Source organism: Cnephaeus nilssonii (genome assembly GCF_951640355.1).
Source record: "Cnephaeus nilssonii genome assembly, chromosome: 4".
Taxonomy (NCBI): domain Eukaryota; kingdom Metazoa; phylum Chordata; class Mammalia; order Chiroptera; family Vespertilionidae; genus Cnephaeus; species Cnephaeus nilssonii.
Window position 1 is genome coordinate 37,487,581 of NC_137075.1, and position 27,068 is coordinate 37,514,648.

A 27,068-nucleotide genomic window follows, 5' to 3' on the forward strand; every position below is an offset into this window, starting at 1 on the left:
ATGTTGTTAAGGAGTTCAGAACTTTCAGAGGACCTGTGGAAACAGATTATCCTTACTTACACCATGACGACGCTGCCAAATACCCCCAATAAAGACAGCTCCATGAATTAGCTCATGGGCTGTTTTTTTAAACATTTTTTATATTTATTTTTGTGTGAGAGGTAATAAAATCATGCTCCCTGACTCCAAGTTTTCATTTCCATTATCAAAAAAAAAAAAGATCTTTGCTGTGGATGTTCCTTTGTGCCTTAATTAATTGAAGCAACAGAATATTAAAAACAATCAACTCCGGTTTTTGCAAAGCCTTCCACTTCTGCCCCTGAGAGGAGGGATTGTATCTAGATTCCTCCTCACAGATGGCAATTTGTCCTCCAACATTAACTATGAGGAAGGACCTACGGGACAGAGTTTGAACAGAACTTCTGAGCTATGAGTTAATATCAATAAGAAATGTCTTTTTTCCTTTGGTGGTGAGGTTAAGTCTTAGAGTCTGGCTGGGAAATTTATAGTTTGATTACAATAGCAATGTGAACCAGAAATCTGAGGCATAAATTCAGGTAGCTGGAGAATATTTTTTAAAATAAAAACTCATGTAATTTTGAAAAGAAGCATCTTGTTTCTGATTTTGAATTTGAGGGAAGGAGGAAGGATTCTGAATTGAGGACACTGACAGATATAAATTTATTTTAAATAAAGTAAACAAGATAATTGGTAATATTGTGTACATGAAACTAGAGACCAGCCTTCCTTGAAAATGATTTTTTAAACTATTGCAAGTTATGGAAATTCCACCTATTGGTATATTTTAAATTCTTAATCAATGGATAGCAACTCATCAAGCACATGTGTAAAGGAAAACTGGCATCAGGGCTGAGTTCTAAGCACAAGAAATTAATGTCAAAACCCAAGTCAGCTGAAAAGAATGAACATGTCTCAACTTTCAACAGGCCAAAAAAATGTGTTTTGTAAATTTAACTTTTATCATCTTGTATTTTATTCCTAATTTCTAAAAATAATTTTGAGGCCATGCAACAAATTGTCCGTTTTCTAAACCCCACACTGGAAATGTGCAGATGGAAGGGGCCAGAAGTCAGAGAAGGCTCCCAGCAGGAGCACTTATGTAACATATGCCGCCTTCCTAAGTGCTGAAGTGATCCACCCACCACAGCTGCAGGAGGACCTGCTGCTCACCGGGAAGCAGAAACCCTGCCCATCCGTTCCCAAGTTGATTCTCCTCCTCCCCCTGCAGAATCCTGGTTAGCGTGCTAAGTAGGTATAGAGCAGCTGGATTGGCCAGGTGAATCATCAGACCTGAATTCTGTTCCCAGCCCTGCCACTAATTTGCTGGGTGGTTTTAGGTAGGTCATCTTTGAACCTCAGTTACTTCCTCCGAGAAAGCATAATTCTGGTCTAGAAATGACTTACAATCTCTTTGAGTTCTAACATCTTTTGATTTTGTAAAATCCCTTTTGGACAGAAGGCAGTGACAGATATGATAGTCGTTCTGGTCTCCTACTGGCTGGGGACACCACCATGAGGGAAGTAATGTTTGTCACTGGAGTCCTTCCTCTCCGCATTCTTGAGCCTTTCCTATGAGCCTTTTTCAACAGGGGTTCCATGAGAGAATGAAACTCTCATGCCCTAAGCCATCCCCTCTCCGTAGTGAATGATTTCTCTCCTATGCATCTAGATTGGTGCAATCTAGTTATGTACCATCCTTAGGAGAACTGAGCAAATAACCACTCAGATCAATTTTCAGGTTGTGTGATTCAGAAAGGCTGCAAGTTGTTACCTTCCCATAGAATCATTATGGAATATTAAAACTAAAAGACTGTACAGATCATTCTATTTCCAATGGTTCTCAAAGTGTGTTCCTAGGCCAGGAGCAATAGTGCCTGAAAGTCTGTTTAAATGTAAATTTTCACTCACCCCAGTGCACCAATTCAGAAATTCTGAGAATGGGGCTCAGCAATCTAGTTCAACAAGCCATTCAGCCACATGCTCATGTTTGAGAATCACTGCTCTAGTCTTTACACCTTATTTTCAGATGTAGGGAACAGGAGTGCAGGAAAAGTTACTTGCCCAAGATGGTACCTCTGGTGCCTTAATTAGAACTCGGGTATTATAAACTGAATTATATCCTCTCCTCAAATATATATGTGGAAGCCCTAACTCCTACTGGGACTGTATTTGGAGATAGGGCAGGTCTTAAAGACGTAGTAATTAAGGTTAAATGAGGTCATAAAGCTGGGGCCTCATCCAATGGGACTAGTGTCCTTATAAGAAGAGGAAGAGACTCCAGGAATGTGTGCACACAGAGTAAAGGCCATGTGAGGAGAGAGAAGGCAACCGCCTGCAAGCCAAAGAGAGAGGCCTCAAGAGAAACCAACCCTATGGACACACCAATCTCAGACTTTTAGCTTCCAAAACTGTGAGAAATAAATTTATGTTGTTTAAGCCACCTCAGCTGTGGAATTTTATTGTAGCAGCACTAGCAAACGAATACACTGGGCTTTCTGATTCTCTTGAGAAGAATATTTCATTTTAATTAAGTAGTTTTAGAGTTCTGGAACAAGCTTCCAAAGTGCAAAGAAGCAAAGGCATCTCTAGGATAGCTGTTCTGTCAGCATGTCAGACAGTGAGAAGAGGGCTCCCGGCGCCCCTGACCACAAACGTGCACACAGGTCAGACTCTGCTCACACAGTTCGAAGGTTAAGTTCTCCAAACTCTGACTTGTGTTACGGTTTTGCCACAGTAACATGAGAGCTGTACTCCATCATAAAAGGGTTCAAAGCAGCCACTAAAGCAGGAGAAGCTAAGGAAGATTGAACAACACAGGGGAAGCACTGTTTGTCTCTCCAGAAAGAGCACACGGTAGTATTGGGACAGGTCTCTAGGAAGGGCAGTAGCCAAATGCCCTTTGATAGGCCAGCCCTGGAGAAAAGTTCCTTGTATACACTTCACGCTCAATCTGTGGTCTTCCTTTTCTCTTGCCTATTGGGCCACAAAACATCCCTCCTCTGGCAGTTCCACAGCTCGGGTGATGGCGTTTTTAATCCTCTGAATATGCTGCCTGGAACCCTTGAGGTCACCTTTGACTTTTTGATTCCCTCATCCCCCATAACCAGCAGGCAGCACCAATCCTGCCCATTCGGCCTCCGAGATACCCTACAAATCCTTCGTCTCTTCTCTATCCTGGCTACCACTACTTTGGATGGCACTTTTGTCATCTTTTGCCTGAACTAAACCTGAAGACTTGTAATTGGCCTTACTGTTTCATATCCTCTTCAAAATATGGTCAGAAGTCTTCCCTCCAAAACAAAAATCTCATACAAGGCTCTTCGGAATCCTATCTGCCCTCCCAGTCTTCCCTTCGGACACACACCCATCACCTCCACCAGCTGAGCAGCAGCTCGCTTCCCCAGTCCTGACCCCGCATGCTCCTTCATTCCTCTGGGTCTATATGTAGTAGTCCCAACTCTTTCTGGAAAATGCCTGTTTTTCTGTGGTGTGTGAATGTGCATGCGTGTGTGTGTGTGTGTGTGTGTGTGTGTGTGTAATGTCCTATATGGCATAACAACTCTTGTGTTGCCACCACCAATATAAGAATAAGAACCAGAATATTAGCAATCTTAAGAAGCTCTCTCCTCCTACCTCCCTTCCTTCATCTGTCAGAGGTAGCAGATACCCTTAATTTGCCAGGGTATTTTAATCTCTCACTTTCCTTTATAGTTTTACTACATGCACATGTACCCATAAATAATATATTGTTTAGTTTTGCTTATTTATAAGAAAAAACAAATGTTTGTACATTTTGAGGACTTGCTTTTTTACTGTTATGTTCATAAGATTTAACAATATCATTGTGGTAACTTTAGATGATTCACTTCTTTGTTCTCTATAAATATATATTATGTACATTTTTTTCCATTCTATTGTTGATGGGTGTGTGGGTTGTTTCCAGTTGCTAAACACTATTACCATGCTTGAACACATGACCATGTACATGTTCATGAGTTTAGAGGCTGAATGTAAGAAAACTATGGGGCCACAGGATATGTGTATGTTCAACTGTACCATATTATCAGGTAACCCCACTGTTTTCCAAAATGGCTGCACTAACTTTTGCACCTATTGATAAATTCAGTCTGGTGATATTTTGTTTAGGATTTTGTATCTGTGTTTAAAGTGAACTTGATAATTTTCCTTTCTTAAATAATCATCTACTGATTCTGTTTTAAAGATTGTACTGGCAAAAAAAAAAAGGTTGTACTGACCTCTTACATTAATTTAGGAGTGATTCTTCTCTTTACAGTATTTTAAAGGATTTTGTAAGATATCTGTTGCTTAACCTTTTGCTGTTGTTATAGAATTTGCCTATAAAATTATCTAAATCTTGTGTTTTCAGAGGAAATTTTTGATATGTTGATTCTTTTTATTTAATAGTTTATAGAGCATTCCAATTTTCTGTTTCTTCTTGAATCAGTTTTGATAATTTATACATTTTAAGGAATTTGATCCAACACCTAAGTTTTCAAAAGTATTGGCATAAAGTGGCTCATAATACTCCTTTATCTTTTATTTTATTTCCTTTTTTATTGAATTTATTGGGGTGATACTGATTAACAAAATTATAGAGGTTTCAGGTGCACAATTCTGCAACACATCACCTATACACTGTATTGTGTATTCACCATTCCAAATCAAGTCGTAGTCCATCACCATTTATCCCCCCTATACTCTCCTCCATTTCCATCACTTTCCCCTGGTACTCATCATATACTGTTATTCGTGTATTCCCTTATCTTTTAAATTCTGACTGCACCAGAGATTTAACAATATTATTTTTAATATTGTTTTCTCATGCCTTTCTTATTTATAATCAGTCTTTCAGACTCTGAGAAGCATTATTAATCTTTGCATTGCAACACAAACTTTGTGTATCACATTCTTCTTCTGCTCTTGCACACAGCCCATCTATTTTGGATCACCTCTCCACTGTCAAACCTGGATGAAGGATCACACTGCTGACTGAATGTGCTGACCAGCAATGTGCTGTTCCTGTTGAGAGTTCTCTGTGCCTTTTGCTACTCTTCTTACCAGTTTTCATAGCCATGGGCTTGTACATCCCAAATAAAAGTACAGTGGTCCCCGCTTATCCATGGGGGACTCATTCCAAGACCCCAGTAGATGTCTGAAACTACACATAGTACCGAATCCTCTATATACTATGTGTTTTCCTATACTTACATATCTATGATAAAGTTTAATTTATAAATTAGACAGAGTAAGAGATTAACAACAACACCCAATAATGAAATACAACAGTCATAACAATATGCTGTAATAAAATAAAAGTTACATGAATGTGATTTCTCTCTGATAACCCATCTGATAACCGAGATGGCTACTCAGTTATGACCTGATGGGTAACAGGTATAGCATGGACATGCTGGACAAAGGGATGATTCACATCCCATCCCAGGAGGGATGGACCAGCATAGCAAGAGATTTCATCATGCTACTCAGAATGGCATGCAATTTAAAACATATGAATTGTTTAGCTCTGGATTTTTCCATTTAATATATTCAGACTATGATTAACTGCAAGTACCTAAAACTGCAGAAAGCAAAACCTCGGTGAAGGGGGGACTGCTATAATAGAAACTTTAGTCTTTACCTGAGGTTCTGCTTTCTGGAGCACCCAGGCTAAAGCAGTCTTTTCAAATAAGCATATTTTGGCTTCGTTTTATGGGTCTTTATTTTTATTTCTGCTCTTGTCTTTATCATTTTCTTCCTCTTCCTTTCTCTGAGTTTATTCTGGTTTTGGTTTTTCTTTTTCTAAGTTCTTTTAGTTTTTCTAATTTAGATGGTTAATTCATTTATTCCAATTATTCTCTTTTTTTAATAGCAGCCCTTAAGGCAGAGGTCTGAAATCAAGAGCCATGGCCAAAACTGCCCCTGGCTGTTTTTATAAATAAAGTTTTATTAGAACATGGCCACACCCATTCATTTTCACCTTCTTGGTGGCTGCTTTTGTGCTACAATGGCAAAACTGAGTAGCTGTGAGAAAATTGTGGGGTTAAGTAGTGATATTTATGATTTATTCCATTATAGAAAAAGTTTGCCAACCTCTGCTTTTTTTACAGACTGATTGAGAAATTTTAACTTGTATATTTAACTTAAAGTCTAAAATTAGGTCTTTACCTTTGTACAACAATAAAAGGACCTAAGAATTCTTTATCATCAATTCCTTCCTAATTTATATGTTCTTATTGTCCAGAATTTTGAATATATAGTTTTTCTTTTACCCCAAACTTACTTATTGTTACTATTTCATATAAACTTGTTTGCCATTTTTTTTCCTTATCCTTTGCTATTTCTTCTCTGACCCTCTTTCTGGGATCATTTTTATTCCTCATAAATTATATCCTTTAGTGAAGTATTGTTGGTAGCAAACTTTCTTAGATTTGTTTTGTATATAAATGTTTTTGTTTAGTCTTCACTCTTAAAAGACCATTTCACTGGATATATTATTTTCAGCACTTAAGGTACAAATATATGTTATATGTATATGTTTTTGTCACAGTAGAATTATTTAATTATATACCTATTAAAGGACTTGTATAATTATTATATTGAATGTATACATTATACGTGTATTATTTTTGTCAAAGCAGAATAACTAGAAGCATTGTCATCACTAAGTGAATCATGGACACTAAGAATCTATTTTTAGTTAAATTATTAAGGGTCTATTTTATTTTCTAGCTAAGAGTCTATTTCTAATTTGCTACCAAATATTATTTAATTAAACTGGACTATGCTTCAGTAGATCTTTCTAAAATGTGGACTTAGCTAGTGATATACTTTATAGGAACATCAGCAAATTAAACAGCTATAAGAGAATAGATGGAATAAATTTAAGGACAGGTTATTTTGCCTTCTTAACCATATGGGTGTATCCTAAAAAGGCTAGGCATCAAGAACATCTTTACATTAATATTTGAAAGAGAATGAATCAAGTTTTAAAAGGTTATTCTTCCAAAAGGCTCAAAGAATATTTGTCTTGAAAAAACTTATTAGCTCTAATGTATTAAAAAATATACAGTAGGACGAAGAGGCTGAAAACCTTAAACATCAACCTTTAAAATAGGTTCTTTCAACTCTGCTCATGAAACTGCAGAAAAGGCTCTGTCACTTGTGAGCTGGGCTCCTGAGGAAGCAGCTACCCGAAAATGAAGTGGGGTCCTCTGAATTTATAGAGCACTGATGAGTCTGTATGCATTACATCCATCAAATGTACCTCTCCGACCCAAATAAAGACAAACCCAAAACACATATTAAGCACAAAGATGCACAAGCACATGGTCACATGGACCAGCTTTGACATGGCTCAGTGTTCCAGCAAAACTTGGCCTAAGCCACTGCCACCTCACCTGGACCCTGCAGTCACCTTCCAACTAGTCTTCCAGCTTCTACTCCTTTCCTACCACATGGAAGTCAGAGTTCTTAACCATGTCACTCCTTTCTTAAAACCTCCCAAAGGGCCCTAGCTGGTGTTGTTTAGTGGTTAGAGTGTCATCCCACACATCCAAAGGGTCACTGGTTCAATTCCAGGTCAAGGGAACATACCTGGATTGCAAGTTCAATCCCTAGCCCTGTCCGGGCATGTGTGGGAAACAACCAATCTATGTGTCTCTCTCACATCGATGTCTCTCTCTCTCTCTCTCTCTCTCTCTCTCTCTCTCTCTCTCTCTCTCTCTCCCTCTCTCCCTCTCTCCCTCTCTCCCTCTCTCTCCTCCCTCCCTGCCTTTCACTCTCCCTAAAAATCAATGGGAAAATATATCCTTGGGCGAGGATTAAGAAAAACAAAAAAATAAACTCCCAAAGGGTTCTCATCAGAATGACATCCTAACTCCCTACTAGTTAAAGACAGTAGAACACAGTGGTCAAGGGTGGAGTCCTCGGAGCCACACCACCTGGCTCTGGCGTGTTAACACAGTGTGAACTTAGGTAAGTTGTGAGTAAAACGGAGGTAATAACAATGCCTACCTAATGTATAAGGCTGAAATGTAAGTTAAATGAGTTAATACATAAAGCGTTTAGAATAGTATGCTCCACTTGATCTATTAACTTGGCTTCAAGGTCCTATTATATCTGATGTCATCTTTTTACCTCTAACTTCATCCTCCCCTTGCTCATTCCACACCAGCCTCTCCTGCCTTTGGGCCTCTGACCATCTCTCTCTTTCTCTCTTTCTTTCTATCTCTATCTCTATCTCTATCTCTATCTCTCTCTATCTCTATCTCTATCTCTATCTCTATCTCTATCTCTATCTCTATCTCTATCTCTATCTATCATCTCTCCTTTTCTCTGTGACTTCTCTCTCATACCATTCAGAACTTGACTAAGATATAATCTTATCATTTTGCCTTAAATAACCACCAGACCTCTCCCCTGATTCTGTATTATTTTTCTCCTTAGCCTTTAGAAGTATATGAAGTTATATTTACTCCTTGTTTTTATGTTCATTGTCTGTCTACCGCACTGTAGTGTAAGCTTCGAGAGCGCTACATGCCATGGTTCCTATCATGTCCCTAGTGCCCACTGCAGTGCCTGACACATAGTAGGAACTCAAAAGTATTTCTTAAATACTAGAATAAATAAAATGCTTACTACAGCATATGGTTACTCATAAATAACCTGTCAATTATTAGTATTGTGAGATAATATTAGACCTGGAACTGAATTTAAAAATTACCTAGCTCCATTCATTGTAGAGAAAAATAAGCAATAGCCCAAGTTTGCCAAACTAGCAGCAGAGCTAAGACTATGACCCCAGTGCTAAGTGGGTGAGTATATTTTTTAAGAGCAAATCCTGAGAAAACTAAGATTTCACTGGTTTTTATTCAAAGTTTAATTCTGTGCAACTGTATCCATAAGACTGATGAAGGGGACTGATAACCTGGGACTAGGGTGGCTGTGAATAGCTATTCCTACTGCAGCTGCGATCTCTGCCATCCTGCTGGTAGCGTGCCTAGAATTCCAGTTATTAGTCCACTTGTATGAATCAAAGCAATGAAGACTGATTTTAAAATAAAACTACCTAGGCACAGTCTTTGTCAATTTTTAATACCCTAGCTCAGATTAATTCACAGATACAGTAGCAAGATATCAAACAGAACCACAAAGTGAAGGAACACTGGATGGGTCGACTCTGGAAGGAAGAGTTAGAGCACAGGAGAGCCAGACTCTGAGCAGCACCCTCTAGTATGTGTGTAGGAAGGCACAGCAGCACCCTCCAGTATGTGTGTATGAAGATACAGTCAGCCAGTGGGAGGCACACTGGGGAGCAAAAAATGGCATTCTGGCAACTGTTCCTGTAAGATTATTTCATAAAGGGAGATGCAAGGATCAAGAAAACAAAAACAAAGAAACTCCTCTTTTTGCTTTACTTAGTATCAGTTTGTTTATGGGAATGACTAGAAGGCACGAGGAAGAAGTTTAGGTAGGTTTGATTGGTACATGAAAGACAATAGCCAATAAAGGGTATACCCCAATAATTTGGGGACAAAGAAATGTTACCCTGAAATGAAGTCAATAAGAATCATCTTCAGATGTTACTCATGAGATTAATTGGTCAGATGGTGACTCCATACAATGTAACCCAAAAACTGACCACCCTGGCTTCTGCCCAGAATGCCTCAAGCCTGTACAAGCAGATGGTCCTGAGGGACCCTCAGGGTCTTTGTCTTTAGACACAGGATCACTTCCTTTTGACCGTTTGCACTGCCGTCTTGATTTAGCAACTATTGCCTTCCTAACGCCCAACTTTTGGCTCCATTTCTTAGATTCTTCAAAATAGCTCCTTCTTGGTGTTATATAACCACAAACACCTCTCTGTGCAACAAACTCTGGAGTCTCCTGCAATTCTGGGCTGCTTATGCTGGGAAGAAACCAGTCCTGTGGTCAGACATTGAGTAAAAAATACACTACCATTTGCCAGATTGTAAGAAACAGATACTGTAATAGCAAAAGGGTTTGGTGCTAAAATACATAATGAGACTTTTGAGAACTAGAGATTAAGCATTTACTAGCTTGGCTCCAGCTTCAAGTATATAATATGTGCTCCAGTTCTTCTGACCAAAATGCACCCGAGTAGAACACCTCTCCACACACTAAAATGAGTAAGCATGATACAAATATCTTTTCAGGAACATGTTTCCATCTGTCACCATCAATTCTTCACTCATCAGTTTAATGAACTTTAAAAACCCTATAAGTAATTTCTCCTGGTAAATATGAAGCCTGACTTTCTCATTTTTATATAAATCTTTTGGAACTTTTATTAGCATCACTCATGTCCCTTAGGAAGTGATGTCCCTGGGGACAAAACATTTTTAGTTTTTTTAAGAGACAAAGTTAAATATCTGATGCTGACCCACTGTGGAAACCCAGCTTAGAACTAACTACCTCTAAAGCTCTTACCTATATATAAAGTAGAGGGGGGAAATCACTAGCACTTGTGCTTGATATATGATCTAAAAACCTTCTCTAAGTCAAGGGGGAGGCAATGGGCTTGGGAAAGAGGAGGAGGCGGGAGACAGTCCCTAGGCTTGCAGACCAGACATGCTGGATAACTACGGAAGGCCAGTAAGCAAGGAACAGCTGCTGTTGCTCTGACCTTACATCTCCTTTAGCTGGAGCCCTGATGGCCTACATTATTATTCCAGAGCTACACTTCACTTGTACTTAGGCTTATGTTCAGAGAAAGACTGGGGAAAAGAGAGGTAGAAATGAGGAAATAGAGTCGCAGGTGATAACAAGGAAAAAAGAGAGAAAACACAATGTAGAAGCAAGTGAGCAAGGGATAAAGGAAAACATATGCATGAAAAGGAGGAGGAAAAAGAAAGTAGTCTTACAGGTATACACACATCTGAATGAGTGTGCGTCTGGGTTTATTTAAACACTGCAAAATGATTCAGACATTTCAGTGGCAATATTAGATCCAGGACCCAAAGTCTAAGTAAGACAATAATTGCACCCATTGTAACTTTTGGAGAGGAAGACTGCAGATCAATCTTAACTAAAACACAGGGAATATGTGGACTCATCACTGCATAGATGTAATGTCCCCCAAACTATATTGAGGCTCTTGGTGAAAGAAAAGGGAGTATATCTGAAGCATTCACCTTAATGGTTCCCTGTAGGTTAGAAATAGAGAGGGGGCTCATTTGAAGATGTAGCACAGGACCTTAGACCTGAAGAGAGGGATCTGAGAAGGGAGACCTGAAAACTAGGTGAGAGAAGGAAGCTGTGATAAATGGCCCTCTTGATTAGCACTTTTACAAGGGAACAATGCTAAACTTGGAAAGCACTCCAGAAAGATAAGGATGTTTGTGAGCAGAGCTGTATTAACGGCCCACACAAGGGAATCAATAATTCCTCCTAGGTGGACCTAGAGGTAGAGCTTAGCTGGAACATGAAGTATCATGCTTCAAATAAACTTATGTTTTCTCCATTTTGTTTTATTAGTTTGTTCTATAAATGTTTATTCAGCAAATGCCATGGGCTGTGTTATGTTGGCCATTGGGGATACATCAGAAATAACAATAAAAATTCAGTCTCTGACTTAATCTCGGATACACACACTCCTTTTAAACTTCATGGAAAAGAGTCTTAAGAAAAGAAGATTTCTCTACCATGAAACAAAGTTTGTGCAATGTAATCAAGTACCAGATTGTTTAGTGCAGACAACAATAATTAACAATTACTTTCTAGTCATATTCCTCACTAGACTTTTAGCAAAATGTTATGCAAACAATTCGAATCTGTTTTGAATTTTTATCTATTTTTCCATGACTAAATCATACGTCACTAAAGGGCAAGAGCCAGAGAATATGAAGTCTATTCAAGAAAGGGTTGCAAAATGCCTCCCCTAGTGGCTTTAGAGGGCTGTGCACTCCTTGGACTAGGATTGCAGGAGTGCAGGAACCCACGTTTAACAATCTAAGGTATGAAGGACACTGCTGGTACTTAACAGCCAGAGTCCTCGATAAGGCCTTTAAGAGGGCTATAACCCTTCAGTACTAACCAGTTTCTATTTTCTAGATGTGCTTGAAGTACCTACTTCTTTTTCTGTCATCTCAAACCCCTTGGCCTGAGCCAAGGTGAATCATCTTCTGTAGCTATAGAGTAATTCTCACTCCATGAAGAAGTAGTTTAGGTGCAACGTGAGACTCTTCTTTCATTTCCATTCCAGGGGCAAGGCCAGTTCCCTGTCAGGGGAGGTTCTCTCTTGCTAATCACCCCAGACCTCTCAAGGCCAGTCCTTACAGATGCACTTGTTTCAGTGATCTATACTTGTCCTTAAAGGGCCAACCAGATTCTCAAAGCATCAGATATCCAACTGTGATTTGAAGAAACCAATTTTAAAAAATCATCCTTACATAATCTATATCTATATATTCTACTTTACCAAAACCATGCATACTGAATTAATGTAAGTATATCTTTTGAAATCTTTTGAATTAATTGTATTTATATTACAGAGTTCTCCATTACCTAATAGGTAAAGGCCAGATCATCTTGATTTGCTCCCCAAATAGTTTTCCAACCTCATCTCCCAATAGTCTTCCATGTACCACCTATACTCTAGCCTTTATAGCTTCCTGAACATGTTATATACTTTCACACCTCTGGGTTTTACTTTGTAATGATCCTTCTGCCTGAAATATACTTTTAAGTCCATTTTCCATTGACCAACACCTTATAGAATTCACCCAGTTAAAATAATCCCTCTCTTCAAGCTTTCCCTAACTCCCTATTCAAAATTAACTATTCCTTCTAGAGTGCATAACTTTTACCCTTATTCATCACATATTTGTCCCAACTTATTGTTAATTATTTAAATGTCTAAATCTCCTACTATATCTATAATTTAAGATCCATGAAAATAAGATTTGTATTTTGCTCACATTTAAATCTCTGGTCCCTAGCACGTGCCTTTCACATAGTAAATATTCAACAAATGCTTGCTAGCTAGATGGCTGGATGGACAAATAACACATAGCATCTCAGCTTCCCTACACAAAAATTAACAGAGGATTGCCAAGGCCTTTACCTATTTGCATAATATACTAATAAATCATAAATGTAATAATAATCATCATAAATGTCTTACAATCCTTTTATAAAGGTATTAGTTACTATCTAGGTCAATAGACATTGAAAAAAAATACCTCAATTGGCTCATATAAGAAAGAGAGAGAAACCTCATCATAGTCTATTCAGGAGGAAATCTAAGAAGAAGGTTCAACAGAACCTGTAGGTCCTAAAGAGGGACCAGGGTTAGGGAGAAACAGAGATAATATAGAAGTAGAAATAAGCTAAGCAACATGAAAATAGTAAAGTTATTTCAAAGCCAAATAAAAATCAATCCTGAATGATTCAATAACAAACTATTAATAAAATGGCTTCTCTTTATCTGTGGCTAGGAGTGAAGGCTAAGTTTTCCTCCAAGCCTACATGGTCACATGCCAGTGGAGGATGCTGGTGTCTGCTGTCCACAGCACTCAAGAACCCCATGGAAATAAAGGAGCCATCTAAAGTGGTTTCTGGTTTGTGTATAGTACAGATTAGATATTTGAAAAGCACACAGAAATCCTTTCCAAAGTAAATAATATAATAAACATTTCTCAAAGAAAGCATCAGTTTGCAAACACCTAGAAACACAAAAACTACAAAAATATCAACAGTCATTCAACTAGTGAGAGTTGGGCACACATATATGTGATGGCACAGCCATCTTCATTTCTGTTTTCACAAGCTGACTTCATATAAGTCATTGAGGTTAGAAACTGAGACATTAGTCCCCATATTCCAAGTCTGAGTGACATCATGATATGGCTAGGTTTTTATCTTCATGGTAACACTTACATAAGTCTCACCAACCATAGGGCACAGAGAGAGAAACTTAGGCAGAGATAACTCAGTGAGGTAGGGGATTCATTCATATCTGTGGGGATTCATTCATTCATTCGAGTATTTTTGGAGATCTACCATGTGCCAACCACAATCCTTAGTACTAAGAATTTAGCAAAGAAGACAAAGACAAAATTCTGCCCATGAGGCACAAACAAGATATGTAAATAAAATATATAGTATGTTATTTTAGATGTTGATAAGTGGCAAAGGTGAAGAAAAGTAGGCATCAAAAAGAGACATTTAACATTAGAATCACTACTCTATTAATAGAAACCTATTATTGAGTTTCATCTAAGATACTGGCATTTACAAAATAAGATTGACATAAAAATTATGAAATTAGTGATGAAATCAGTGATGCTTGGCCTCTTTGCTTCTTGGTCCTTATCCTTTAGATGCCCTTTTTTAAATGTAGCCTCTCTTGCTCCTATTTCTCTAGGACAGTAGTCGGCAAACCGCGGCTCGTGAGCCACATGCGGCTCTTTGGCCCCTTGAGTGTGGCTCTTCCACAAAATACCACGTGCGGGCGCGCACATACAGTGCGATTGAAACTTCGTGGCCCATGCGCAGAAGTCAGTTTTCGGCCTGGGCGAATCTATTTTGAAGAAGTGGCGTTAGAAGAAGTGGGGGCGACGGGAGCCGCAGCCAAAGAGCCGCATGAGGCTCGCGAGCCGCGGTTTGCCGACCACTGCTCTAGGAGATCCAGGGTAAACTGCTACAGAATTAAACCTGCCAGTGCCTAGTGACCACTCCTTATCTTTCAACCTCAACAGCCATATCACCAGATCAAGATATTATTCCTACACAATCTAACAATCTAAGAAAAAGTATGGCAACATCTAAACCCACTCCCTTACCCTTAGACAATACATTTGCCTTGGAGATAAATGCCTTAATCCAAAAGAGTATCTTGAATATCAGGAATTCCATGCACCTTGTCAAAGGATGAGAGACAAGTCTGGGGCAAAGGGCTCACATCCTTCCCAAGGACATATTATGCCGAACATGGGGCCAGAGAGAGGTTAAACCTAGGTCTCTTTTACTCTAAAACCCCAATAAACCTACCTTTTAATTTTTCTTTGATTTGGGGAGTTTAGTTCTGGGAGCCTCTTCTGGCTTTATGTGATATTTGCCTTCTTATATGCGTTCTGAAAGCTTCACCAGGACATAGACATGAGTGACATGCACTCAGCACAGTCAGAGACCAGAGCAAAGCCCCCGGGTCAGTCATCACCTACAAACAGCTGGCAGTCAGGCATAGGTTCTTGTTGTTCATTAAAAGTGTGCTTCTGGGCTGCAACCTTCATGAGTTCAGAAAATCAAGCACAAACACATGTACACCCACAAGTTTGCATTTGGCTAAGTTTTCCAGGGAGCAGGTGGGAGAGCTGTTTAAATTTTTCCCAATTAGTTGAATTAGAAATTATAGTAAATAAACACTTTAAGTAAATCTTCTACTCTCCTCCCCCCAAATGTTTCCCAAATCACCGAGGAGCACCTGCTTCGGGATCCCAGGTGGCTGTAGGAGGCGGGTCTGAGCATGGGTCCTGGGGGCCTGCCTAGGGGAAACCCCAGCTACTGGGGCGTAGGCTCTACCATCAAGATGAGAATTATATCAAATTATATATTGTAGCACAGAAGAGAAAATATGCATAGATGAGTCAGATGCTATGTTCATTATAGTTCTACAAACATTACCATATTTAATATCTCAACAGTCACGAGAAATGTTATTAATATCCCCGTTTTAGAGATGAGGAAACTGTCAGGTCTCATAGCTTGTAAATAGCTTGCAAATGATGAATCCAGAATTCAAACCCATGTCTGTCTTACCTGAAGCTCTCAACTACTCTCTTAATGGAGACCACATGTGATAATGATATTGACACTGCTGACAATGATCATGGTGATCTGAAAATAATATGTGGTTCCAGAGAAATCATCAAGTTTAAGGTTGACAATAGGAAAGAACTAGGATATTCAATAGAGAAAAAAATCTGGTCTGGCTAGGCAAAATTTATACTAATAGTTATTTATATGAATTTTATACAATTATGCCTGATTATGATCCAATAAAATATTTATGTACAAAAATTAATGTCAGAATAACTTTGATCTAAATTTAATTTGATTAGAATAGTGAGCTCTCTGTACATATGCAGTCAGGATTCACTATTGCCCGGGTTCTGATATACATGTGCGACATCTCCTCAGTATTTTATACTTTATAAAGCATGCTCTCGGGAGATATATATATAAAGCATCCTTAGGCCAGACATTATCAGATGTTGGTGAAGGAGGTAGTTAATAGTAATAAAATAGGGCCTTGTTCTGGAGAATCTTGGGGCCCAATTGTTTCAGCCTGACCCTCCCCAGTGAATTAGTTATGATTCTATAGGTTAGGAAACTGAGTCTGGAATAAAGTAGCTCAACTATATAGTTTAGTTCTCTATCCACAACTAAAATGGTGCAATATATTGCCAATTAGTGAAATACCCATATTTAATACCAAAAGAAATCTCTTTCTATTGTTTTTTAAAGAAATCAAAAGCCCACCCATTCTGTGTCATTTAGGGAAATCTCGCTTGAACTTTTTAAATGAAATTTCCTATATACTTAACCCAATTTAGCTTTCAGTGATTGAGACATGCTTTATGAGTGAAAATGAAGAGCTAATTTGAGTGATTCGATTTAATGAAAAACAAGGTGTACCTAGACCCCCTGTATGCCTGTCACTCTTAAATGTTTAACTAGGTAAATATTTACTCTCATCCAGGGAGGGGAAAATTCTTAAGAGTTACTAAATAGCCAACATCATCCAACTTAATTCCATGGATATCAGAGAGGGGCAAAATGAGAATAATGTTTGAGAGAGGAGGGGTGAGACTCAGAGGCCTGGGCCACTGCCCAGCAGCAGGGCCCCCAGGGGAAAGGGCCCTAAATATGTAACAAGAATGGAGCTTTCCATTAGGTTCATGCTTCATATCCGCAGACACGAGAACGGATCAGAGAAGGTGCAGAGCCAGACCTTTACAGTGGGATGACCTTGCGTTGCTGAAAATACAGCAAATTCCCAGGAAGGTAAATTTCCAGATTTAAAACACGGTTGAAAAGAAATCTCCCAAACCAAGGACAATGAGTTGCTTGTGTTTAGGATTCTCTAAATCATGTTGTCCATCCCTTGATGTGAGTAATCAAAAGTTGCTGGAGGAAAAGCCAATCAGCATTTACATCAAGAAGCCTTACAACGTAGGCCCTCTGAGAATTGGCCTATCGATATGTGTTCTTGAGGCCATGTCCATTCCAGACACCTTTCCACCCACAGAGCCTAGTCTCATTATAGTTCAGCAGGATGCCAGGAATCAAGATCACAGAATAGCTATAGGGTATCATCCCTTTGTACTTTTCAACTATAAAATGAATGTGCAATGACATTTGGAGTAATGTCAATGTTTACACTGTTTGTTGAGAGAATATTAATAGCTAATACATATTTATTGAGGACTTACTATATGTTGGGCACTCTTCCAAGCACTTTATATGGATTAATTCATTTAATCCTCACAACCACCCTTTGAGACGGGCAATATTATTACTCTCATTTAACACATGAGGGAAAAGGCACAGAAGTTAAGAAATGTCTCCAAGGTCACACATTTTAATAAGAACATTTTGTACTATAGAAGTATGAAAATTTTAAATTAATTGTTATAAATTCATCTGAAGTGACTGATGTCCTAGCTGCCAAAACGAGACTGGGTTCCCTCTTGACACTCAGCGGGGGGAGGCATTGGATGTTAAGGTGTCTTGCTCACCTATATAATTCTCCCGGTGACTTGTTCAGAGCCAGGCATCAGGATGTTGGTCAGTAAATGTTGTATAGATATCCTACTTACTCTAAATTTCATGATATCTATATCTTTGTGACAATTTTAAAGGGTGTTTAAAAAGCTAGCACAATCAGAATTCATTTTGAGGATCAAGTCTATCATTTATTAAACCCCATTCATCTGTCTGCCTGCCCATCTCTCTCTTATACACTGTGATTAATGACACATTGTCATTTACATTGACATTCTCATCCAAGGACGTTGATTGTGAGCCTGATCCTACTCATAAAAATATTCATGCATTCTAGGGAGCGCATTTGCTCCGAAGCTGAGGTTTCATCCAAAGCTGCAAACTGGCAGGCAGCTCACAATCCTGCTGCAGATGTGTTTTGCTTGGCTGGCAGTGTTTAAGAATTGTGTTATTTGAATTAATTTGTAGACCAGGCCCACCTTTCTTTGTAAAAAAAAAAAAAATGGGGGGGGTAGGAAGAAGGCCTATTCACACATTTAGTCACCTGCCTGGACTCAAAATTTTTAAGTTTGTGAGCTCTGACCTAAATGTACCTAGTGATTTGAAGTCCACTGAAATTAACACCTCTGTGTCCCTGGAGTTTATAATCTATGGTTCATGCTTCAGAGTGATAGGAGCCTTTTCAGGCAATCTGGCAATAAATAACCTTTATTCCAAGCTACTCCCTCCATATACTGTATACACACCTAGTTCTCTTAGAAGAAACTTGGAGTCTCTTCACTACTATTTTTGAGTCATCTCTGATATATAATCACCATTGCATGATTTATAAATGGATGAACTAAAACCCAGAGAAGGACAGACAACTCTGCAGGTATCTGGCAGTAGAAATGCCACCAAATAGAGCAAACGCTTTAGCTCTGAGTTTTACCCACTTGACTGGTATGTTCTCTGTTACGTTTTTCATCCTAAAATCCTCTTACAAGTAAATGAGATTTGTTTATCACTATGACTTATCCTTTGACACCTCTTTTCTAGCCTGCCAGGACAGAAGAGAGGATGACTTGGTGGGGAACCACTGCTAAGGTTACGAACAACAGCCACATGTCCTGAATAATAACAATGAAGGGGGTGATGAGGGGCTCACCCTCCTCCAGGAGTAGCTGCCCTATTTTGACTTGACCTCTTGAATTCAGCCTTTGGTCCAATATGGAGTTGAGATCAACTGGATCTCTCTTACTGCCCTAGTATTACTTACAGTCTGGACCTGCTCATGGCTTAGAGTGCCGCAGTTCCAATCAATACTTCTTACACTGTGGACACTCACGTGCCATTGATGGAGAACTTTCCATTTCTTGCTGTAGCTCTCTCCGCTCAGGCCCATTAAAGAACTCAACTGTGAAATTATTGGAGAGTAAATGTCAGGCCCTGTCACTGGTCTGTTGAGAAGCCTGTATCTTCCAATAAGATCCTTTTCTATTTGCTGCATTGGGAGATATGCAGGTCTTGGCATTCTCTCTTTTTGCTGTAGGAACTGTGCTAAGTTGGTTTCAGGGACTCTGGATCATTTTCTTGGGATATGATGAGTAACACATCAACAAATATGATAACTAATAGTGGAATTTTGCTGCTCAAACACTTTTCTACTTCAGGAAGGCTGTGCCTTAGTTCTCACTTTGATGTAGAACACCTCATCTTATAAAAATCTGAGACTTTCTTTTTCTGATTGTTGTCTCTGATTCTGAATGATCTAAAATGGAGTATTTATGAGCACCAGTCCTGGCTGCAAATAGTGCTTTTCCCAGTGCCTACCATGAGGTTGGCCACCTTCTCCTGTGTAGCTCAAGGCTTCCTCTCCTCTGATCAAAGCTCATAAGCAGGTACAGATGCAGTCTCTGTGGCACCACCCCCAAAACATAGACTGCTCTGCCCTGATGCTTCTTCTGCCCACTCAGGGTTCTCCTAGAACCAGTACAGTGCTCACTTAGGTTTGCCCCTCTCGATAGTATTCCCAAATGCTCTTATCCTTCACCAATTCAATTCCTATTCCTTCAGGAATTGGTTCTGCTCAGCTGTTAATGATGCTAATCACTAATGGTACCCGCTGAGGTAACAACTTTGCATCTCAGTATTTTGATGGAAGGAATTTCTTGAGTCAGTGCTTTATCCCCTAGGAAGACCAGGGAGAAAGACAGCCTCTGTACATGTGTCACACTGACATCGATACCAACCCAGATTTTTAATCTTACACTTTCCTTACAGCTGTGCTGCCTTGCTCATCCCCTGGTCAGTTCCATAGCATAGATTAACATATAAACTGAACTCGGTGGAGAAATTGTTGATGGCTAGTAAGATTCTACACAGGCAGCAACAGCTCTACCTCCAGAGCTCTCTCCTGTCTCCACTGCACTCTTAAAGTAACAACAGCAAGCAGATGTCATCCCAAAAGGATGCCTCTATTGGGGCACCGAGTCCAATAAAAATATGACCTCCTTAAATAGATAAGACCTGAAATCAATGAGGAGTTCACTGTCTAAGAAGGTGGAAGGTGAGTGATAAACAAAACACACACACAGATAAAAGGGGTCTGGTGCCTCAGTGTCTCCTACCTGTAAGGCTGTGTCCCACCTAAAAGGAAAAGAGCCCAGCATAGTCCTGCAGAGTCAGCAATGTGCCCTGAGCTAGAGACCGGAGGAACAGCATGTGAGGAGAGGAGGCACGGCTCTTTTGTTTTTGAATATTGCATCACCAGAGCTGATCTGAACTTTGGTTTCTAACGATCAGAAATGACATAAGGAGGGGAAAAATAATCTTGGTACCTCACAAGGCCCATCCCTGTAGTAGGATCAGGGCTAAGGTGCCAGCACTTTCTCTTCCCTTGCTCCAAACTGAAGAGATGCTATGATGGCAAAACTCACTGGGGCAAGGGAAACTGCAGTGGCTGGAAATGTCTTTGTCCCTAAAATATCCCACTGACGTCCAAACAAGAGGATGGCTGAGAGGACACTAGTTCGAAGCCCTAAACATGGGACTTGGCTTGCTGCGCAGAAGTAGTGCCCTGCAGCCTCAGCATTGGCTGGGCTCCCACCACAAAGGCATCTGCTTCATCCAGGTGCAGCCAACAGGAACTCTTCAGAGGCCCTGACTCCCTAAACAGACACGACAGAAGCAGCAAAATCCCTGGGAGGAAAAGCAGGGCTGGTTTACAGGAACGCTGGTCCCAATTCTCTAGGGAAAAGGAAGAATGGGCTCATAAAAGAAGTGGAAGGGAGGCATTGGGAAGGATAGCTTTGAAAGGAAGAGATATGGGATTCAATAAGAAAAGGTGGTCCTATGGGAAATAATTGCTCAGGTTATTTTCTAAGAAGACAAAAAATAACTGAATGCTCTGTTTCAGGCTCAGAATCCAGGAAGCCTAAGTGGCCTTATGAAGAATATTGCGCCAACTGATTTACCTTCTCCATCAAGTGTTTTAGTCAAATCACTTGAGAAAAGTGGCCAATTGCTTTAGTCAAGTAATTTCCCAGATAGATGTACTGGGGCTAGACCAACACTGGAGACGACGTAATGACTCTAAGATGAAAGGGAAGGCCTGTAGCAGAAAACATATGAGAGAGGAGAAATATAGCTCTGTTTCAACAAGATCCAGTCACAGTAGGGTTATTTCCTAGTGCAGGAGAAACACAAAGATAATATCCTACAAAGCATACCTTCTCCTCTCTTTGGGGGTATTATTGAAATTACCATTGCCTCTCCCCATACTTCTGTGAAGTTGTTAAAGCAGGTTCTATCTCCATACGGTGGGGCAAATGAAACTTCAATTTCCTTAAGTAACTTGTCAAGGTCACAGTGAACTAGGTCTAGAAAGAAGAATTTCTGCCTCTAAGTGCAATTTTAAATTACATAATTCCACACCACTGGGTAAATCTTGTATTAAGGGTACCTTGATCATAGAGCTAATTTAGAAAGATTTATATGGATGTGGAATTATGAGAAATGAACTAAAAAGTATTGGTATCTGAAGACATGGGACCTCCTGGGCCTACACAAGAGATTGGTACAATTCACTAGGAGGGTGCCAAATGTATTAGTAGTAAGGTAAAGAAACGATTAAATTATGAAATAAAATGTCATTCCCAGGAACAAGTAAAAACAGACAATCACAAAACAAGCAAAAGAGCAAATGAACACAAACATAATAAAGACCCATTTAAATACAAGTCCTTCAAAAATAATCATCAGAGTATTTTACTCTCCAGATAAAATCTTTCTTCTTCAACATTTTTTATCTTCAGATCAACTCTAAGAAACCTGAGAAATATTTTCCCCTCTAAATCAATTTTGAAAAAGGAGTAAAGAATTGTTTTTTTAAAATGTATTTCCCTGAAGTGTCCTCATTCTGCTTAGCATTTAATTTTTAAATATATTTTTATTGATTTCAGCAAGGGAGGGAGAGGGAGAGATAGAAACATCAGTGATGAGAGAGAATCATTGATTGCTACTGGGGATAGAGCCTACAACCTGAGCATGTGTCCTGGCTAGGAATTGAACCCTAACCTCTTGGTTCATAGGTTGACACTCAACTACTGAGCCATACTGGCTGGGCTAAATTAGCATTAAAAAAAAAAATCCACAGACATCAAACATACTTACTTCAACTACAGGCCTGTCCATGGTCTCACTCTTACATTTGACTACAACACATTTCAAATATTTCTAAGTTCACTGTCACCATCACCTCTTCCCCAGTAGCTCAGCAGCTTAAAAGCCCTTAGGACAACCCTGGCCATGGACCATCAGTGCCTAGGAGGTAAGAGCCACCACCCCTAGTCCTGATGCGGCTTCTGACACAAGTTAATTCCTTTGTGAGAAGGATCTAGCTTCCTTCTCACAGCCACAGGGTCATCTCCCTGACAAGGAGGGATAGTGCGTGCCCAGCTGCTCTGATATGGCTCTTTATTAAGAAGAGCTCTCTGAAAGCAAGGGAAAGAGTCTGAGAAGGGCGGGACGTGACGTTGGGAAGCTCAGAGCATGGAAATGTTGTGAGTTTTCTCATTTTAACCATCAAACTAATTCAGCCCAACAGCTCTCCAAAATCATACACTGGGGTATATGGACCTACCTTCCAGCACTCCGTCCATTACTGCTCAGTGTCACCCTGAGCTGCTGCGCCTGAAGGAAGAAGTCACCCGTGTGCGCCCCCTCCCCCTGTCTCCTTGAGGAAAAGCTATCAAAAGCATGACACTGGCATCACGCAGCTGTTACGCAAACAGACTCCACTGAGGAAGAAGCAAGCAGTAATCTATAAACCACCAAGTGAACGTTCACTGTCATCCCAACCTGGGACAGCCTGCTCTGGAAGGACGTGCGCTCACATTAGTGCCGCAGCTCAGATGCAGGGATTTGTTCTGCTCACCCTGCAGGGCAGGACCCAAGACGATGGCATTGGCCTCGATTCTCAGCCTGGTGCCTTCTCTTGTTCCTTGAGAGCAGCAAATTTAGATAAAGCAGGACAACTTTCTACAAGGAGGGCTAAAAACCGATCTTTAATAGGAAATGAATAGAAACGAATGTCTACTTAGTCCTGTTTCAATGAACTTTGTGGCGGAGAGGCGTTTGAAAAGAGAAAGCTGGGGTATTTTAAAGCTTAGAGGCTTTTCTTCCTTTCTTCTTAAATGGATACTCTAGTCTAAGGGGGAACGCTGGGAGGAGAAAACATCTCTGCCTGGCTCTCCCGAAGCATGACGCGGTGCCGGCTCCACCAACTGTCTGGAGATAGAGTAATTGTCACTCTTCTAACCGTAACTTCTTGCTTTCAGATCAGCGGCTGGCAGGTTTATCTGCCTCTGAGCAGCTTCGAAGCCGCGTCAGTGACACTGGCTACGTCAGCAAGAGCAGTTGGAAGGGAGGTTGATGCCACAGCCAGCAGCGGTGGGAGGAAAATTTTAGCCTTAAGTAAAATTCTTAGGTCTATTTGTCTGGCTGACTCTTTCTCACTGACTTGAACGACTGCCAGTGACTTCAGAGACCAGAAGAGGATGTGTAGTTTTGCACAGCTGTTTTCAGCGTTGGGGTACAGGAGCATTTACTAAACATCATCTGCTCCCACTTCCAAACCCCTTGTGTAGAGCCTGCCCCCTGCCTGGGAGGGGGCGGGCTTCCAATGTATCAAAGGATGCAACAAGGTGAACATCACCACCCAGCAGGTGCATAAGGCCCCACTACCCATGCGTTATAGTCATGGCTGCAGTGATCCTGGCCTATTTCACACCATCGATAGGTCTCGCTGCTTTCATTTCTGTCACTGTCATAATAAGCAGAACACCATAACCACCAATTTGATGAGGATCCTCGACATAATGCTATTCTATGGTCTATTTATTTTTAACAGGTTTAAAAACCTCTGCTTCTGGAATGGCAAACCTGTAAAGTTCCCGGATTTCAAAGATAGGATTCTATCTCATCGTTATATCAACCACCTTCTAGTCCAGAACAATGTTACGGTGAGGAGGCATTACATGACATATGATCAAAATGCTTTAAAAGATTTTGTTTTGGAAAAGAAAGAAACCCTAAGATAAAGGTAGGTGGGGGAGTTCAAACTGAAATAACTTCTCGAACCAAGGCATATTAAAAAGTGAGAAAACTCCTGTGCTAGCACAGCCCTGTCATTCCTGAACCCCCTAAGAACAGCAAGATAAAGACAAAATTTTATGCAGATCAAAACTTATGGTGATTGGGTTCAAAGAAATGATTTGGTTTTATTCATGGATACCGAAGGAGAGGGTCAGAATTTGGAAAGCAGCCGTTTTCCTTTCAGTATATTTTCAAGACTCTAACCTCTGGAATAATGCTCAATGCCAGGCTCTAGTGGGAATTTAATTTATCACTATGTAATGACAATTATCAGTAACTTGCTGGGCAACCATGGCCAAGTCCTTGATTTTTCTGTGCCTCAGTTTGGTCACCTGAGCCTATTTCTCTCTAATAAGCCAAAGATGAAGAAGTTAAGCTGCTTCACAGGGTTACTGAGGAACACACCTAAAAATTCTTAAGGTGATTATGAGAAGAAAAAGAAACAGTAATGTCACATTTGGAGTCCCTCGCCCCATGCTTACTTCTAGCTCTCTCTCTGGAAGCCATAACGGATATGCAGTACCTCTACAACAGGGGCCCTTAACATTGGTCCTGGAATCCAGGGGCTATGGATGGGCTTTACCAGTAAAAGGAGCAAAATGCCCAAGACAAAGATGTTGAAGAACCATTGCTCCGCAGTAAGCCTTAGTTGCAGGTATACTTAACAGTCACACTGCCCCATAGAGAAGAAAAGTCAGGGGGGGTGGCCACAGAGGCCAAGAGAAACAGGTAGGACTGGGATCGCAAGAAAACCACCAGGATTTTGCCTTGACCCTCTGGGTCATCTATTCAACACCGACCTTATCTGTCAGAAGGGATTTTTTTTTTCCAATCAATAATGCCTAGAAGATCACTGATAATAAACAGAAGAAATGAAAGACTGAGGAGGGCACAAGGCAGGGAGTACCTGAGCCGCCACCCATCCAATACACCGGTTAGAAGGAAAGCCTGGGGACTCCACAGGGCGTTGGGAGGACAGGCATCTTTGTAACAAAAGGGCTGTGAACAGGGCCAACCGTGGGCCCCCTCCTGTGTGCACTGTGAGAGAGGAGGAGGGCGTCTGGGTCTGCAGATCAGATGGCTAATTCTGTGGTATCAAAAGGGTGGTGGGTCCCACTCTATCTCCCAAATGAGACCCAAGTCCCAGCCCTGATAGAGAAACCATGTTTGGAAGGGAAACGAAAAGGAATTGTAAGAACGCACGTCAAGAAAAAGAGGGAATGGTCCAAAAGATGGACAAGAGCTAAGTTATGATTTTCAGAGACCAGGTCAGAAGGGTACACAAAAAGAAAGGAGGGAGAGGGAGAGAAGAATTTCGTTCTAATTTCGCAGAGCTAGACAGCACATATAAAAGGATCTAACACTTATAGAGCAATGTACAGTTTACAAAACATTGTGACAGTCATTATCTCATTTAATCCTTATCACTCTGAAACGCTGGTTATATTTTCTCCATTTTACACGAGGAAATAGAGGCTAAAAAGGGCGGATTAATTGATTTGTTCAAGGTCACTTGGCTGAAATCAGAGCTGAGGTGCACCCCAATCCCCCCCCCACCCCACCCCCACACACACTCATCCTGGTTGTCATTCACCTTGAAAGTCTTTTCATTAACTTCTAAAGGGCAAGGTTGATGTGGCTACAACAGACACCCCTCACTCTACACCCGCCCCCCCTTCCCCTAAAATCTGGGGCAGAGCAGCGCCCTCCGGTGCCAGGGAGGGGACCTGAGTGACGCTGAGCCACACACCGGGGTTTCCCTGTCCTGCAGGGCTCCAAGGAGCCGGGAGCAGAAGCCAGGGCTCCTCAAGTAACACTCCAGTAGCAGTTGCGGGCTTGGGGCTTAAGGTGCAAAGGGACAGCGCTGGGTGAATCCAGGACTGGGACCGAGCGTTTGTGCCCGCTTTTGGCGCTCGGATCTGGCTGGCCCCTGCCCCGCAGGTTCCTCCGGAGGCTTCCCAGTGCGCGGGGCCGCCTCCGAGGCAGGGGGCTGGGGTGCAGAGTTAGGGGGGGACAGAGTGGGCCGACTCTGGGGCGAGATCTTCCACTTCTGATCCTCTGGGTCAGGGCAACCACGAGCAAGCCCTGGCTGGAAGTTTGGGCACCCAAGGTTTCAGGTCAAGTAGCAAGTTGCCAGGAGAGCGGTAGAGGTGGAAGTGGAGGTCTGGGATGGGGATGGAGGTAGGGGGGAAAGGGACAGGCAGGAGAAAGAGCCTCTTCCCACGTAGCCCCTCGCGGCCACGCGGGTGGGTGGCTGGTCCGCCTCTGCAGCCCACGGGTGCGGAGAACGCGCCGGGCACCGGGCACCAGGCACCGCGGCGCAGCCCCTCCACGCCCGGCTCCGCGCTCCTCCCCACCTGCCCGCCACCTCGCCCCGCCACGGAGACTCACAGTCCGCAGGAACTGGATCTCGTCCTCGCCGCCTTCTCCCCCTTCGGCCATGGCTCCCGAGACGTCGGCGCTGCCCCAGCCTCCGGCGCTTCTGCTTCCCCGGCAGCCGCTCTGCGTGCGCTGGTGGCTGCTGCGCTCTTCTCTTCTCTTCTTCCTCCTCCTCCCGGGCCCCTGGCTCAGCTCAGCAGCGCCGAGCTAATCCCCGACCATATATAGGGAGCTGGGCTAACACTCCACTGCACTGCAGAGCG

The 27,068-nt window shown here is 41.3% G+C and overlaps 1 protein-coding gene across 3 annotated transcripts in view; it reads right to left on the reverse strand.

Moving 5' to 3' along the window:
* Positions 1–26,868, reverse strand: part of RYR3 (ryanodine receptor 3) — a gene marked incomplete at its 5' end in the record, with an annotated part of 535,717 nt that extends 508,849 nt beyond the window's left edge. For all 3 annotated transcript variants that reach the window (XM_079768748.1, XM_079768746.1, XM_079768747.1), the window contains one exon: positions 26,818–26,868. In XM_079768748.1, coding sequence (XP_079624874.1) covers positions 26,818–26,868 — 51 coding nt within the window. The remainder of the gene's footprint in view (positions 1–26,817) is intronic.
* Between the last annotated feature and the right edge of the window lie 200 nt (positions 26,869–27,068).